General features: G+C 39.1%; 1 protein-coding gene across 1 annotated transcript; it reads left to right on the forward strand.

Moving 5' to 3' along the window:
* The first annotated feature begins 4,533 nt into the window (after positions 1 to 4,533).
* Positions 4,534 to 12,251, forward strand: rdh14a (retinol dehydrogenase 14a). Its single transcript, XM_028797414.2, has 2 exons — positions 4,534 to 4,935; positions 10,948 to 12,251. Exons 1-2 carry the CDS (start codon positions 4,582 to 4,584, stop codon positions 11,563 to 11,565), a joined length of 972 nt encoding a protein of 323 aa, XP_028653247.1. The 5' UTR covers positions 4,534 to 4,581; the 3' UTR covers positions 11,566 to 12,251.
* Positions 12,252 to 15,138: the final 2,887 nt, after the last annotated feature.

The raw sequence follows: 15,138 nt of genomic DNA on the forward strand, positions 1-15,138 counted from the left end.
TTTGATGCATGTTTCAAACTGCTTAGCCTCCTACAGATGCTCTTTTATCTGAATGCATGGCTTTAAAATGGATAATTTTTCAGCCACAAATTATCGTGCTTGTTTATCATTTACCTAAGGCTAATACTTCATGTTTAACAGAATGTTAAACTAAATTAGTAATATTTGCTCTGTGTTTCCACACTTTGTAGACTTGGGTGATTTTAATGTTCTTATCAATGCTCCTAGATGCCCACTTGACTTATAGATGGCAAAGCTCATAAAGTGTTTCCCCCCAAATTCAACATAGACATTGTCCATACTTAGGACCTCCCCATAACCAGAGGCAGCTTGGGGTCTCAGACCACAGTTTGATTTTGTCAGATGTCTTCATGTTTGTTTACTTGCAGATACCAGCCAAAGTGTTATAACTGTCTGTAATGTGAAAGCTGCTGGTGCTCATCTTTTCTCATCTCAGTCTTAATCTGCTGCACTGAAGTAAAGGCAAGTCCAGCTATTATTTGTAACAGTTTCCTTCATTATTTTTCAAACAAAGCTTTAAAACATCAGGGAGCAAATCAGGCCTTTTAGCCTGGCTTTGTTCCTACCCCATTCTTCACTGAACCTGACATTTTTAGGGCTGTTTTCTGAGTTGTTTTGCTGAAGTCACTGAGGCTGTGTATACTCACGCTGTTTCCCGAATGAACTCATCTTCTGCTTTCCCGGATCTGATTTTGTTCTCTCTGGTGAAAACTTGTTTTGCAGCAGTTTGTCCAGCTGGTACCAATATTAATAATATGTCTTTGTCTTCTAGCAATGTACCCGATTTCATCAAATTTGCTTCTATAAAACCAATTCTGAAAAAGTCAAATATTGAACATAGAGCTTACTTTTTTATTTCTGAAGTATTTCTTCCTTTTTTATCTAAAGCGTTTGAGAAGACTTAAGCTGTAGTTGCAATTCCACTTAATCTATACTATCTTATATGAAGTCTTCCAGTCCACTTTCTGAGCAGTCCACAGTACGAACGCTGCATTAGTTAAAATTGTCAATGATCTCCTTATGGCAGACGATTCATAGCCTTCAGGTCTTCTGATTTTATTATATATGTTTGATCTTTGCATTTTACTACAACACCTACATCATGCAGATTGTGCAGCTGCGGTAGGATCGACCTTTTTAATGGGCTACCTGGAAGCTGCTTGTTTGAATGATGGAATTCAGGTTCATACTGCTGCTGACATCGTGATGATGACACCTTCAGGCTCGCCAGCTTGCTAGTACTGTTACATAGCCATCTCTTTGAGAGCTCAGCTCTCCCCGACAACCTCTTCCAACTCCATGCAACACCATACAGATTTTCTAAAACGTTCGGGATGGTCTTTATCTGCTGCAGATGTGCATCCGGTGTCCTGAGTGCTGTGTTACCAGGTGATGCGACAGGGATATTGAGCCTGTGCTGTCACATGGTGTAGTAGAGCTGCACTTCTGTGCACTGATATGTCCATTATATGTGAGCATGTGAATCGCCATTGTGGAACTGCAGATGCAGTGGCCTCTTGGCTGTCTTCATTCCTGAAGTGATGCTGCAACTGATGTTTCAGGTCCCACATGTCAGCTTTAACAACAACATCTTAATACAGTAATCCCTCCTCCATCGTGGGGGTTGCGTTCCAGAGCCACCCGCGAAATAAGAAAATCCGCGAAGTAGAAACCATATGTTTATATGGTTATTTTTATATTGTCATGCTTGGGTCACAGATTTGCGCAGAAACACAGGAGGTTGTAGAGAGACAGGAACTTTATTCAAACACTGCAAACAAACATTTGTCTCTTTTTCAAAAGTTTAAACTGTGCTCCATGACAAGACAGAGATGACAGTTCCGTCTCACAATTAAAAGAATGCAAACATATCTTCCTCTTCAAAGGAGTCCGTGTCAGGAGCAGATGTCACAGAGATAGAGAAAAGCAAACAAATCAATAGAGCTGTTTGCTTTTAAGTATGCGAAGCACCGTGGCACAAAGCTGTTGAAGGCGGCAGCTCACACCCCCTCCGTCAGGAGCAGGGAGAGAGAGAGAGAGCCAGAGAAAAACAAAACAGTGAAAAATCAATACGTGTCCTTCGAGCTTTTAAGTATGCGAAGCACTGTGCAGCATGTCGTTTCAGGAAGCAGCTGCACAAAAGATAGCAACGTGAAGATAATCTTTCAGCATTTTTAGACAAGCGTCCGTATCGTCTAGGTGTGCGAACAGCCCCCCTGCTCAATCCCCCTACGTCAGGATCAGAGAAACTCAGCGCAAGAGAAAGAGAAAAGTAAGCCGGGTAGCTTCTCAGCCATCTGCCAATAGTGTCTCTTGTATGAAATCTACTGGGCAAACCAAGTGAGGAAGCATGTACCAGAAATTAAAAGACCCATTGTCCGCAGAAACCTGCGAAGCAGCGAAAAATCCGCGATATATATTTAAATATGCTTACATATAAAATCCGCGATGGAGTGAAGCCGCGAAAGGCGAAGCGCGATATAGCGAGGGATTACTGTACATAATTCGCCTGCCTCCTCACTCACTCACGTCTGTCTGAAGCCAAATGCACAGTCACCTTCTACGCACTCACTGACGTCAGTCTGAAGCCGAATGCGCAGTCGCCTTCTGCACCGCTGCCCGAAAAACCTTATGAGACCGAAATCCAACCCCACCATCGCGGCAGGCAGCAGATTTAGCCTACGCATTATACAACTGTCTTCAACAGGTACATTCATGACTTAAACATTTCAAAGTTCGTCTCACTTCCAACTTATACAAACAAATGCCTCTAAAGAGAACATTTGCTTCATCGCGGCAGGCGGCGGATTTAGCCTACGCATTTTGGGATAATTATTCTGAAATCCCAAATTCTTCTGCCCAGTCGTAGGATATTAGCCCCGATCACAGCCAACCCTCACACTCAAAATAATACGTAAGAACATATTATTATTAAGTACTTTCAGCGGGCGAGTGATGTGAAGATGCAAGTTAAAGATGGGCCACATCAACGGAAATTACTACCAAACAGTGAGAGTGTCTTCACAGAAAATGTAGTCTACAGAGAGATTTTACAACTTTAGTTGCATACTGACAGGCCTCCAGTATACAAACAAAAAATGTCATAGCATGTCTTTTTTAAGTGTACAGTATTTTTTGCCGTGATAAAGTCATACATATCCCAAACCTCTTAGTTAATTATCATTACTTGTATCACTTTCTTATTTATTTCTTACTTATCATTTGTTCTTCATACACTACCGACACAAACTCGTGCCCATTTCATCTTACGTTGTCAAAACGGGCTTTTTTCTAGTTTATTTATATAGCACATTTTCATACAAATAATATAGCTCAAAGTGCTTTACAAGATGAAGAAAGAAAAAAATATATAAAAGTAAAATTAAGAAATACCAAGTAACAAAGAATAAAGTAAGGTCTGATGGCCAGGAGGACAGACTGCCCCTTCTCGACTGCTTTGTAATGCCGCTATGATCTGCTTTATTCTTTACTTGAGGAGCCTCACCACCAGCTTTGCCTCACATTGCTTAACTGTGGAGAATGGGAACCAAGTGTGATGTACTTTCCCCAGCTCCATGAGCCAATCAAGGCCAGGATTTTCTCCGAAGCACCCTGGCAAATGTGCATTGAGGCCAATCGACCTTCGCAGATGGAAATCAGTAAAGTGCAACTTGTCAGTTGTGATACACATATAGACAAAGTGTTGCAATCTTTATATGTTTACATATTTATCCTTAGCACTATTTAAACTAACATTTCTTGTAAACAATAAATATATGCACACACATACACACAGAGTATGTTCTGTATAACCACATCCTCAAAACCACTTAATCCAATTAAGTGTTAGCCAGATCCAGAGGTAATGTTGACTCCCCACCTCGTCCAATCAGAAAACATAAAAATAACCAGGTCAGCTAGAAATGGCAATTTTTTGTAGTTCTTCTGCATTTGCAGATATGTAATAGGCAATGAGTTTAGTTTACTTTTTATTTTCACACACACACACAATCAGTCCTTAAATGCGTTGCTTTTTAAAAAAATCAAGATTGTCCTCACAGTGCTCTCAAAACAGAGGGGGGCTGGGATTGGCTCAGCCATGGAAACCGCCCTCAGCATAGCTCCCTGGTTATAACAGCGCACTGTCAGATCATGCCTCACACAGGACACACACACAATGCAACGCTATGGATAGTATTCAGAATTACAATAAAGCCCATCTATTTATTTTTTACTTTTTTAAAAAATTAAATCTAATATGCTAATACCACCTAAATAAAATTATTTACTACATTATGACCAAACACATGGTCAAATATTATCAAATAGATTTACATTGCTCCATTGAATGGATTTGGTTACAACGTGTAAGGTCACTAATGCTCTAACTATACAGTACTTGTTTTCACGACGGCTGATCTCAAGGCTGCAATTTTAAACGAAATAGGCTCATGAGACGTCCCATAGCATTTATAAGCTCGCGAGATGTTTTTTTCGCAAAGGATTTTGGGAGCTGTAGTTATTTTGCTACTTGTTTCGTGTCAGGAATATTATAACTTCATGTCGGCCGCAGTATTTTTTGCCGCGGTGTTAGGCGGTGGGTTTATAATAATTGCTCGCTGTTTTTTCAACAGGGCATCAAAATCCCAAATAATGTCTTTTTCCAAAGGCATAATGCATGGAAAAACAGTTCTTGTTACGGGGGCAAACAGTGGTATCGGCAAGGCCACTGCAGGCGAACTCTTGAAGCTCCACGCCAGGGTGATCATGGCTTGCCGGGATAAGTCGACAGCTGAACAGGCTGCTACAGAGCTGCTTCAGGAGGTCGGTCCGGATAGAGGCGAAATAGTAATAAAACACCTGGATCTTGCATCGTTAAAGTCTGTCCATAACTTCTGTGAGGAGATAATCAAGGTACTCGATGCAGCTACGCATTTGATTTACAGTACGCCGTGCAGATACTGCCAGTAACGTAACAGTGTTTCCGATGTGGATTGGTGGATGTAATGTGCTTGTATATATAATTAATCGCAGGAATCGGCGTTAGTGACGATATATAGAGCAATTCAGGTGTCGGCAAAAAGGCCAGTCTGTTATTTTATATAGCACTTTGCAGAGTAAAAGAATTGCAATACAGTATAGTGTCAAGCTGATATACTCCAAAGTGTATTAAAACATTAAAGAAGACGTTTACAGAGATATTGCACCCAAAAAAATGTTTTTTATATGGTATTCACTCCGTATGGTTTGCCAGAGAAAAAATTGACTCGCATGTTTTCATGAAATATGGAGATAACGTTTCTGATAAAATGGGAACCTATGGTGATCCCAAAACTGGACAACAGCAAGCAATATCAAAAATGTCACGTTACTCGTGTGGAGTGATCCGCTTGTCAAGCTGTCTGGACACATTCTTATAACATTGCATTTTTTAGTAAATTATTGCTAAACAAATACCACAGGAAAATAAAAGTAATCCACAAATAGGTAGCCCGGCACATGGACTTCTGCCACTGCCCCTCATTCACTGGTCAAGAGTCCCAATCTTCAATTCAAAAGTGCAACCCAATGTAAACTTTACCTACTTTAAAATTATTCTGCACAAGTTTACATTCATTTGACCCTGTAATTGTGTTTCTTATAAGTATGTATGCTACCTAATCTGTCAAAATCTAAATTTACTTTATCCATTACACTTTTGTTTGTTTGGGGGGGGTTGGCACCAATGCAAAGTGCTTGACAAGTACATGGCTAGACCACAATAACCTAAACACGGTCATCCATACATATTGTGTTAGGTTTGCTGTTTGATTTCAGATGAAAATGTAAAGATGGACCCAAGTGCAGAATATCACTATTTCTGCTTTTAATGGTTTTACAGTATTGAGAGATTCTTGGTCAATACACCACATTACATATGTACATAATCTTTTGTATAATTGACAGCTAGGTGTTTCTTGTTGTATTGTTAGCTTACTCTGTAATGTGTTCACATGTGGATCACAGCATTGCTGGTTAGCAGACACTGTGCAAGCCATTGGTGAGACTCGGCAGAATCCAGAGACATACAAAGAAGTCCACTATGGGAAGAATGTTATATATTATGTCAGTGTTGAAGGATGGTCGTCACCAGGGAGCAGTGTAGCAAATGTGGAAACAGGGTGCCCTGGATTAGTTACTCGAGTGCTTTAGTCGGCAAGGTGCTCAGTTAAAATATACGTATATGGACCCCTGTCAAATATTATGGTGCGAGGCCAGGTCGTCTGGGATACATTCACAGATCTTGGCCTTAGAGCTTTGTACAGGAATCCTGATACTACCAAATGGAACTGTGGGGAGACAGGCAGCTTTTCAAAGGACATTCCTTAAGTGGTCCTGTACAAAGCCCTGTATCTAATTACGGGCAAAGGATTTCAAGCTGCCTCACCTTAAGAGGTTAGCTGAATGTTGGAGTCAGGAAGTGAGTTTGGGACAGATGTTTGACTGTTGGGATTGAGATAGAGAGTGATGGGGTTGATAATCAGGAGTGCCTTAGTGTACTGTGTAGCCCCCAATGGTCACATAGTGAATTTCCTATTTAATAATGTGGAGAAGAGCCTGTTTTGCCTTTGTTTACTTAGTATTGTAATTATTGCCACTATTTTACTCTCCGTCTTCTTATTGGTCTAATAAACATTTTATTTTGATTTTCTTTCCTCCTTGGCATTATTCTGCATTTAGGAACATTGCATGAGTACTCCAATTGTTTGCAAAATGTAAGAGTCAGTTGGCTTAGGCAGAACACAAATTCAGTTAGAATGAAAATCTGGGCATAGTCAAATAAATTTCAAATATTGACCTGTCAGCTGCGGTAATAATAGAATTTTTTTTTCATGCTCAATTATCTCTGAAGTCATACTGGAAAGATATTTCAAAGTACAGCAGTAAGGGTATCACAGTCCATTTACAAAACACATTAGACACCTTCTAAAACAAACAAGTTGAAAAAGACTTGGCAAAGCATTTAAATGGAAGAAACCAAGAGTCTGGTAATGTTATTGGGCCATAAGCAGAGGATTTTATACTGCATTCGTTTAGGTTACTGTCGGTACAATGAGGGGCGAATCATAAAATGCTTTATTTAAATGTGTATACTGGTGTACATGAAAATAAACATTGAAAATTCTGGCATTCTTCGTTTTGACTTTTTATCTAATATACTAGGGGGCTCCGCCCCCTGCTCGCTTCGCTCGCCAACCCCTGGTCTTGGGTAACCCGCAATAGATTTGAAAGAGATTATTGTCTGTCTTGGTAATTGTTACATATGTATCATGTTCACCGTCATGACATCTGTAGGTCTATGTAATATATGTAAATGACAATAGCAGTTTATTTGTTATGTTATGTAAGTATAGAATGTCTTTGAGTTTGCGCAGATCTATGTATGAGATATATTGGAGTGTAAAGGTGTGGATGACGCACAAAGGATATCTTCATACACCACATTTGTAGTAAAGATGGCGTGTTGTCCTTGAATGAGTTTTCCTTGGTATGGAGTTATTATAATCTTGACGTTAATGTCACATGCATGCCGAACTCTTGAGAAGGCTACATAAAGTTGTCCATGTCTAAATACAGGCTCAGAGAGGTAAAGGCCGACTCTGTCCATGGTCTGTCCTTGGGATTTGTTGATTAGGTATACGTTGTTGACTGTTAGTAATATAGATAATTGCACATACTGTTAAAATTACCTATTTCCGTTAGTTGAACTCTTTTGGTGTGGGACGCGGAAGCCTCTTCTGTTTGTGTTTTCTGTGAGTACTTATAGTGTTGTATTACTGTAATGTGATATACATATGCTGTGGAGTCCAGATCTTCGGGGCTTCTGTACTATCTCGGGTTTTTGCTTGCGGTGCTTTAGAAGCGTGTTGTAGGCGCCTGCACCTTCTGCACTATGTCGGGTTTGACTATGCTGTGTAGTGTAGACGTGTAGGGTTTTGTACTCTCTTGAGAAGGCTACATAAAGTTGGTTAAGACTGTGTTGTGGTAATCCGGCTGGGTTAATGGTGTTTCTCGTTTTGGAGCCGTGACCATGACTCCATTAGTTATACGTTGTTTACTGTTAGTAATATGGATAATTGCACGTACTGTTAAAATTACTTATTTCCGTTAGTTGAGCTCTTTTGTTTCTGAGCCGTGGCTCCTTCGCTTGCGGTGTATAGGCGCATGCGCCCTCTGTATTATGTCGGGTTTGACTATGCTGTGTTTCGTGGATGTTTGGGGCCTCCATACTTTCTCTGGTTTGACTGTGGGGTGGGACGCCGAAGCCTCTTCTGTTTGTGCTTTCTGTGAGTACTTATAATATTGTCTTACTGTAATGTGATTCACATATGCTGTGGAGTCCAGATCTTTGGGGCTTCTGTACTATCTCGGGTTTTTGCTTGCGGTGCTTTCGAAGCACGTTGTAGGCGCCTGCACCTTCCGTACTATGTCGGGTTTGACTATGCTTTGTAGAGTGGACGAGTGTCAGTCGAGCTCTTTCTTTTTGGAGCCGTGCCTGCTTTGCTTGCGGCATTTCAGACGCGCGTTGTAGGCGCCTGCATTCATTGATTCTATCCAGGCGGGCTCGTGGTTTACCATTCTCGGTTAGCCTGTGTTTTCTGTGGTTGTACTGGCAATATTGTATTACAGTAATGTGCTTAATATTGTATTACTGTAATGTGATTCACATATGTTGTGGAGTCCGGATCTGTGGGGTTCCTGTACTATCTCGTGTTTATGCTTGCGGTGTGTTAGAAGCGTGTGGACCATGCTGTGTAGTGTGGATGTTTAGTTCAGAAGCGCGTTTTAGGCTCCTGCGACTTTCGTACTTTCCTGCGCCTTCCATACTATCTTTGTGGACCTGTGGGGCCTCCGTAGCCTCTTCCGTTTGACTCTGAGGTGCAGCACAGAATCCTCTTTTTTGTGTGGCTGTGTCGTTAGTCGTTAGCTATGGGCGCGTTGTTGCTTCATTTCTTATTCACGTTAGTTGAGCTCTTTCGTTTTTGGGCCGTGACTCCTTCGTTTGTGGTGGATCAGACTTCGCTTGCGGTTTATGAGACGCGCTCTGTAGGCGCCTGCGCACTATGTCTCCTGGTCCCATCGCCGTGTACCTGCGTCCGTGCCTTCCGGTTTACCATTCTCCGTTAGTAAAATTGCTTGTTTATAAACATTAATGTTGACTTAACTGTCCAAATACTTACAGAGAACACAGTGTGTATATGTACTACTGTGCATATAACCATTTCATGTATATGTTACAGATAAAGCTTGAAAATTGGATGAACCTAACATAAACTTGCTTTATCCAAAGATTACCCGGTAAAGTTAGAAACTCATATTTTATTCCGGCTTTACCCAAGTCTGCTGCATAATGCAAGCTTTACCCTGGAAATGTTACCTTTATCCAATTTTCAGGCTTCATCCGTAACATATACAAAACTAGATAACTGATTTGCCAATTTATTAGGCACACCTACCTTACATCTTGTCAGACTGGGATTTGTACTTGGGACAACCTGATTTGCAAAGCCATGAATTTAGCTTGGTAGCAAAAGTTGGGACTGACCATGTCATGTCCATGACATTATGTCTTATGTTTTCCCAAAGCAGCTGATGGGGAATTTCATCTTTGAATATTTCATTTCTCCTCATTTTTTTTTTCTTTGTTCACAAAAAATTGAGATCACATTTGTTTTATATATAGTTATGATTTCTTTTTCCTTTAACTACATGCCCCCAAACAGCCTGTATACTTCTAGTTTTTAATTATAATTGACCTTATAATTGTTTAAAAAATCAGAATCAGATTAACTTAATTAAAAGTTGGGTGGTCCTAAGACAGCATCACTAATTTTATAACAATAATAATACCGGTAAATGCTTTTATATCTATTTTCCAAATGTTAATTTTCAATACAATAGAATTGTGGCTGCTAATATTTGTCCAAAGCTTAACCAAAAAAAAAAATCCCCAGCCTGGGTGGAATTAAGCCTGACAATGTTTAAAGATGACATTTGTGACTGTGAAGGCATTATTGGGCACTTGGTAGTGCACTGCAACCAATAATAAATTATTCTTGCTGTGTTGTCCATGATTATACTTGGACCTGAATCACATCTCTGTGCATGAAGAGACATGCATTAATTTAACTGCAAATTTTGCTGACATGCATTTTTAATGCACATAGGTGTTCATGCATTCATTCCACATGTGTCAGCCTGTTATTTTTTGTTTATGTAAAGTTCAATAGTGGACACAAAAATAAAACAATGAATTTCCTCTCACAGGCAGACATTATAATGAGTCATGTTAAATATTGTGCAGTGTTCTGATGGTCTGATACCCACTTTGCCTATTTATCATGGCCATTTGCAGTCCTAAAGATGTGTCAGAGACCATTTAGTGTACATCTCACCATGGTGCCTGGAGCAGCTATGTGAGTAGCCTCATCTGCAGAGAACAAGAAATAGAGGGTATTAAGGAATGACAGGGGGGGGGGCCCTTCTGTATAGTGTATTTTCCCGCAGAGAAAACAATTAACATGTCGGAGGATGTGTGTTATTGCAGCTGCATGCAGAAAATATGCAGTATGTCACATTTATAAAACACACTGCACTATATGAACAGGAGCCATGCGACTGCAAAAATAACAGCATGAAAAAGCGTGAACATACCCTGAGGACTGCAGTCAATTTGAAAGGCAATTCAGTAATAGCAGATGCGAGTGTCATTTGAAAAGTGTCATTTACAGTGGATAGATTGCATCCAGGGTAATTCTAACTAAACTTATTAACCTTTGATAGTCAATTATACCTGAACACAAATGTATTTAATGTGGTTAGTAATAAAAAAGTTCAATTAGACAATGCAATAATTAATTTTCTACATTATTCTTTTTATTACAGGAAGAATCAAGACTGGATGTTCTAATCAACAATGCTGGAGTGTTCCAGTGCCCGTACACAAAAACAGAAGATGGTTTTGAGATGCAATTTGGAGTCAACCATTTAGGTCATTTTCTTTTAACCAATCTTCTTTTGGACCTTCTGAAAGCATCTTCTCCCAGCAGGATTATAGTAGTGTCCTCAAAACTTTACAAATATGGGGAAATCAATTTTAATGACTTGAACAGTGAACAGAATTACAACAAAGGTTTTGCATATAGTAGGAGTAAGCTTGCCAATTTACTGTTCACACATGAGCTAGCAAAATGCTTAGAAGACGCTGGAGTAACTGTAAACTCCCTGACTCCTGGAATAGTTAAAACAAATCTTGGTCGACATATAAATATTCCTTTCTTAGTAAAGCCATTCTTTAACTTAGCCACATGGGCTTTCTTTAAAACACCTTTAGAAGGAGCTCAGTGCTCTGTCTACTTGGCTTGCTCTTCAGATGTAGAAGGTGTTTCTGGGAAATGTTTTGCTAATTGTAAAGAAGAAGAATTACTGCCTAAAGCAACAGATGATGGTGTAGCAAAGAAACTGTGGGATATTAGTGAAGTTATGGTTGGACTGACAAAATAAATGTATAGTTCTTTGCAGAGTTTGACAAGTTGAACCAAGTATGGTGTGCATTTTTTTGCACATTCATTAACGCCATCTACGACCATCCAAGGTTTAATTTCTGTGTGATGAACCATTTGAGCTCTTGACAGTACTATTTTTTTAACTGGTATTTTATTTTTCAATGTAAGATAATTGTGTCCATTATTCCAGAGAAGCTATAAATAATCAGGAGGTTGGTAGAAAACACCCTTTGTGATAAACAGGGGCAGGCCATTTTTAAGTTTAACTTATGAGAAAATTTTGGTTGTTTTCTTAGTAAATGGGTTAAACACAGCTGTTGTAACTTTTGCACATTGGTAATTATGCCTTCAAAAAGGCATCTATGATTCATTTTTGTCCTTGTTCCATACAAACAGGACATTTTAAGCACAGATTTAATCTGTTGGCCACACACCCTGCCAGCCATTTTCTCCAAATTGGAAATATTTGGTTTGTGATTGTTTGGTACAGTGCTTCCTTTGGCATCAACTCAGAAGATCAGAACTAAATGTTGTTTTTGTATTTAAATCCCCATGGCAGTGAAACATTTTGATTCACTGATCAGAGTGTTGCCAAGCACACTAGATTTACAATGATATATTATGGAGCAGTCTCTTTAAAAAGTACATTGATGACTAAATATGGGAGTAAAGATTTAAGAATTACTTCTTTTCTCTGTTATTTTTTTCTCACCTGTCACTTTTGTTAGTTGTTCTTTGTACATTTGAATAATTAATACCTAAATACTTAATCAAGTTATTTGTATTTGAGTCATTTTCTTCTGTTTGAAATTGATTTTGTATTTACTAAATTATTTTTATGATTATAATTTTTATAATCACCTTTGAAAGTGCTGTACAGACAATATCAGTGTGCATGTTGCTGTAATATATGACAACATTCATCCATCCATTTTTAATCCAGTTGTCTAGTTTAGGGCCATGGGAATCTATTTCTTCTTCTGGCTCACTGACCCTAGAATTGGGCATATCCATCATAGGGGAACCTCATACAGATACCACACACACTCATATAGGGATTATCAACCGTCAGCCTAATGCATACTGTATACATTTTCATGATGGCATAGGTAATTGTCCTTAAAATGGTGTTTCAAATTGCCAGACTTGTTACAGACTCAACTGTTTCTGAAAGTGATTTTAAATCAAATTGATGCATATTGCTTTAGAGCAGTGCTTATTCAAGTTTTTTTTCCTCGCGAACTGATCTTGCCCTTCATACTGGCTTTGAGAATCCATGATGACTGTAAGTCCATACAGTGAGGAAAATAAGTATTGAACACGTCAACATTTTTCTCAGTAAATATATTTCTAATGGGGCTATTTACATGAAATTTTCACCAGATGTCGGTAACCACCCACGTAATCCACACATAGAAAGAAATCAAAACAAATAAGTCTATAAATTATGTGTAAGAAAGTGGAATGACACAGGGAAAAAGTATTGAACACATGAAGAAAAGGAGGTGCAAAAAGTCATGGAAAGCCAAGAAACCAACTGAAATCTGTCAGTATTTAGAAATCAATCCAGCCCCCTATCAGTGCAAATTAATATCAGCTGATTTAGTCCTAATTGATGGCCTATAAAAAAGTTTGTCATTACCAAGGTGTCACACAAGAAGCAACTCATGAGGGGTAAAAGCAAAGAGCTCTCTCAAGACCTTCACAACCTCATTAGAACACTGTAGACAAGAACAAGCCATTCAGCCCAACAAAATTCGCCAGTCTTATCCACATATTTCTTCTAAAAAAACATCAAGTCAAGTTTTGAAAGTCCCTAACGTCTTACTGTCTACCACACTACTTGGTAGCTTATTCCAAGTGTCTATCATTCTTTCTGTAAAGAAAAACTTCCTAATGTTTGTGTGAAATTTACCCTTAACAAGTTTCCAACCGTGTCCCGGTGTTCTTGATGAACTCATTTTAAAATAACAGTCTCGATCCACTGTACTTATTCCCTTCATAATTTTAAACACTTCAATCATGTCATCTCTTAATCTTTTTTTGCTTAAACTGTATAGGCTCAGGTCTTTTAATCTTTCCTCATAATTCAACCCCTGTAGCCCTGGAATCAGCCTAGTCGCTTTTCTCTGGAACTTTTCCAGTGCTGCTATGTCTTTTTTGTGTCCTGGAGACCAAAACTGCACACAGTACTCAAGGTGATGCCTCACCAGTGCATTATAAAGGTTGAGCATAACCTCCTTGGACTTGGACTCCACACATTGTGCTATATAACCTAACATTCTGTTAGCCTTCTTAATGGCTTCTGAACACTGTCGGGAAGTCAATAGCTTAGAGTCCACTATGACTCCTAAATCCTTCTCATAAGGTGTACTCTTGATTTTCCGACTGCCCATTGTGTATTCAAACCTAACATTTTTACTTCCTATGTGTAATACTTTACATTTACTGACATGAAATTTCATCTGCCACAAATCTGCCCAAGCCTGTATGCTATCCAAATTAATTAGATTTATTAAAAGTAGCAGCGGCCCTAGCACTGACCCCTGTGGAACACCACTCTTAACATCGGCCAATTCTGAAGAGTTTCCTCGCACCATCACCCTCTACTTCCTGTATCTGAGCCAATTCTGCACCCATCTAAAAACATCACCCTGAACTCCCACTTCTTTTAATTTGATGCCCAACCTCTCATGTGGCACCTTATCAAATGCTTTCTGAAAGACAACATAAATAATATATGCTTCACTTTGATCGTATCCTTTTGTTGCCTCCTCATAGAATTCCAGCATGTTAGTAAAACACATCCTCCCTCTTCTGAACCCATGCTGACTGTTCAGAATGACACCTTTCCTTGCAAGGTGTTGCTCAATCTTATCCTTAATAATTCCTACCATTAATTTTCCTGTGATGCATATTAAGCTTACTTGCTTGGATCTGCCCTGTCACCCTTTTTATATAATGGGATGATATTTGTCATTTTCCAGTCCTTTGGAATCTCTCCAGTGCGCAGTGACTTCCTAAAAATATATGTCAAGGGTTTATATATGTACTCACTAGTTTCCTTATGAACTTGAGGATAAATAGTATCTGTTCCTGGTGATTTGTTTGATTTCAGCCTATTTAATCTGAGCAGCACTTCTCCCTCTACAATTTCCAAATTCCTCAGTACCTCCTTAGTAGTTGCGTTTACCTCTGGGAGGTTATCCACTTGCTCACTTGTAAACACCTCAGAAAAATGTAAGTTTAGGGCATTCACTATTTCATTGTATCTTTTAATTCCTCTTTACTATTTATGATGCACTTGTCCTCCTCCTTGACTATTCTTTCACTACTAAAATACTGAAAGAATCTCTTAGGGTCTTCTTTTTGCCTTATCTGCTATATTCCTCTCCAACTGTCTTTTAGCCTCCCTGATATCCTTCTTAATGGTTGCCCTCATGTTCTCATAATTGTTACAAAACATACTGCTGGCATTGGTTACAGACATATTTCTAATCCACTTATTCTTTCAACCTGTATATTTTGTATATTTTCCACATTTACTCTCTTCATGGCAAAACAGATCTCC

This window comes from Erpetoichthys calabaricus, chromosome 3 (genome assembly GCF_900747795.2).
Source record: "Erpetoichthys calabaricus chromosome 3, fErpCal1.3, whole genome shotgun sequence".
NCBI classification, from domain to species: Eukaryota; Metazoa; Chordata; class Cladistia; order Polypteriformes; family Polypteridae; genus Erpetoichthys; species Erpetoichthys calabaricus.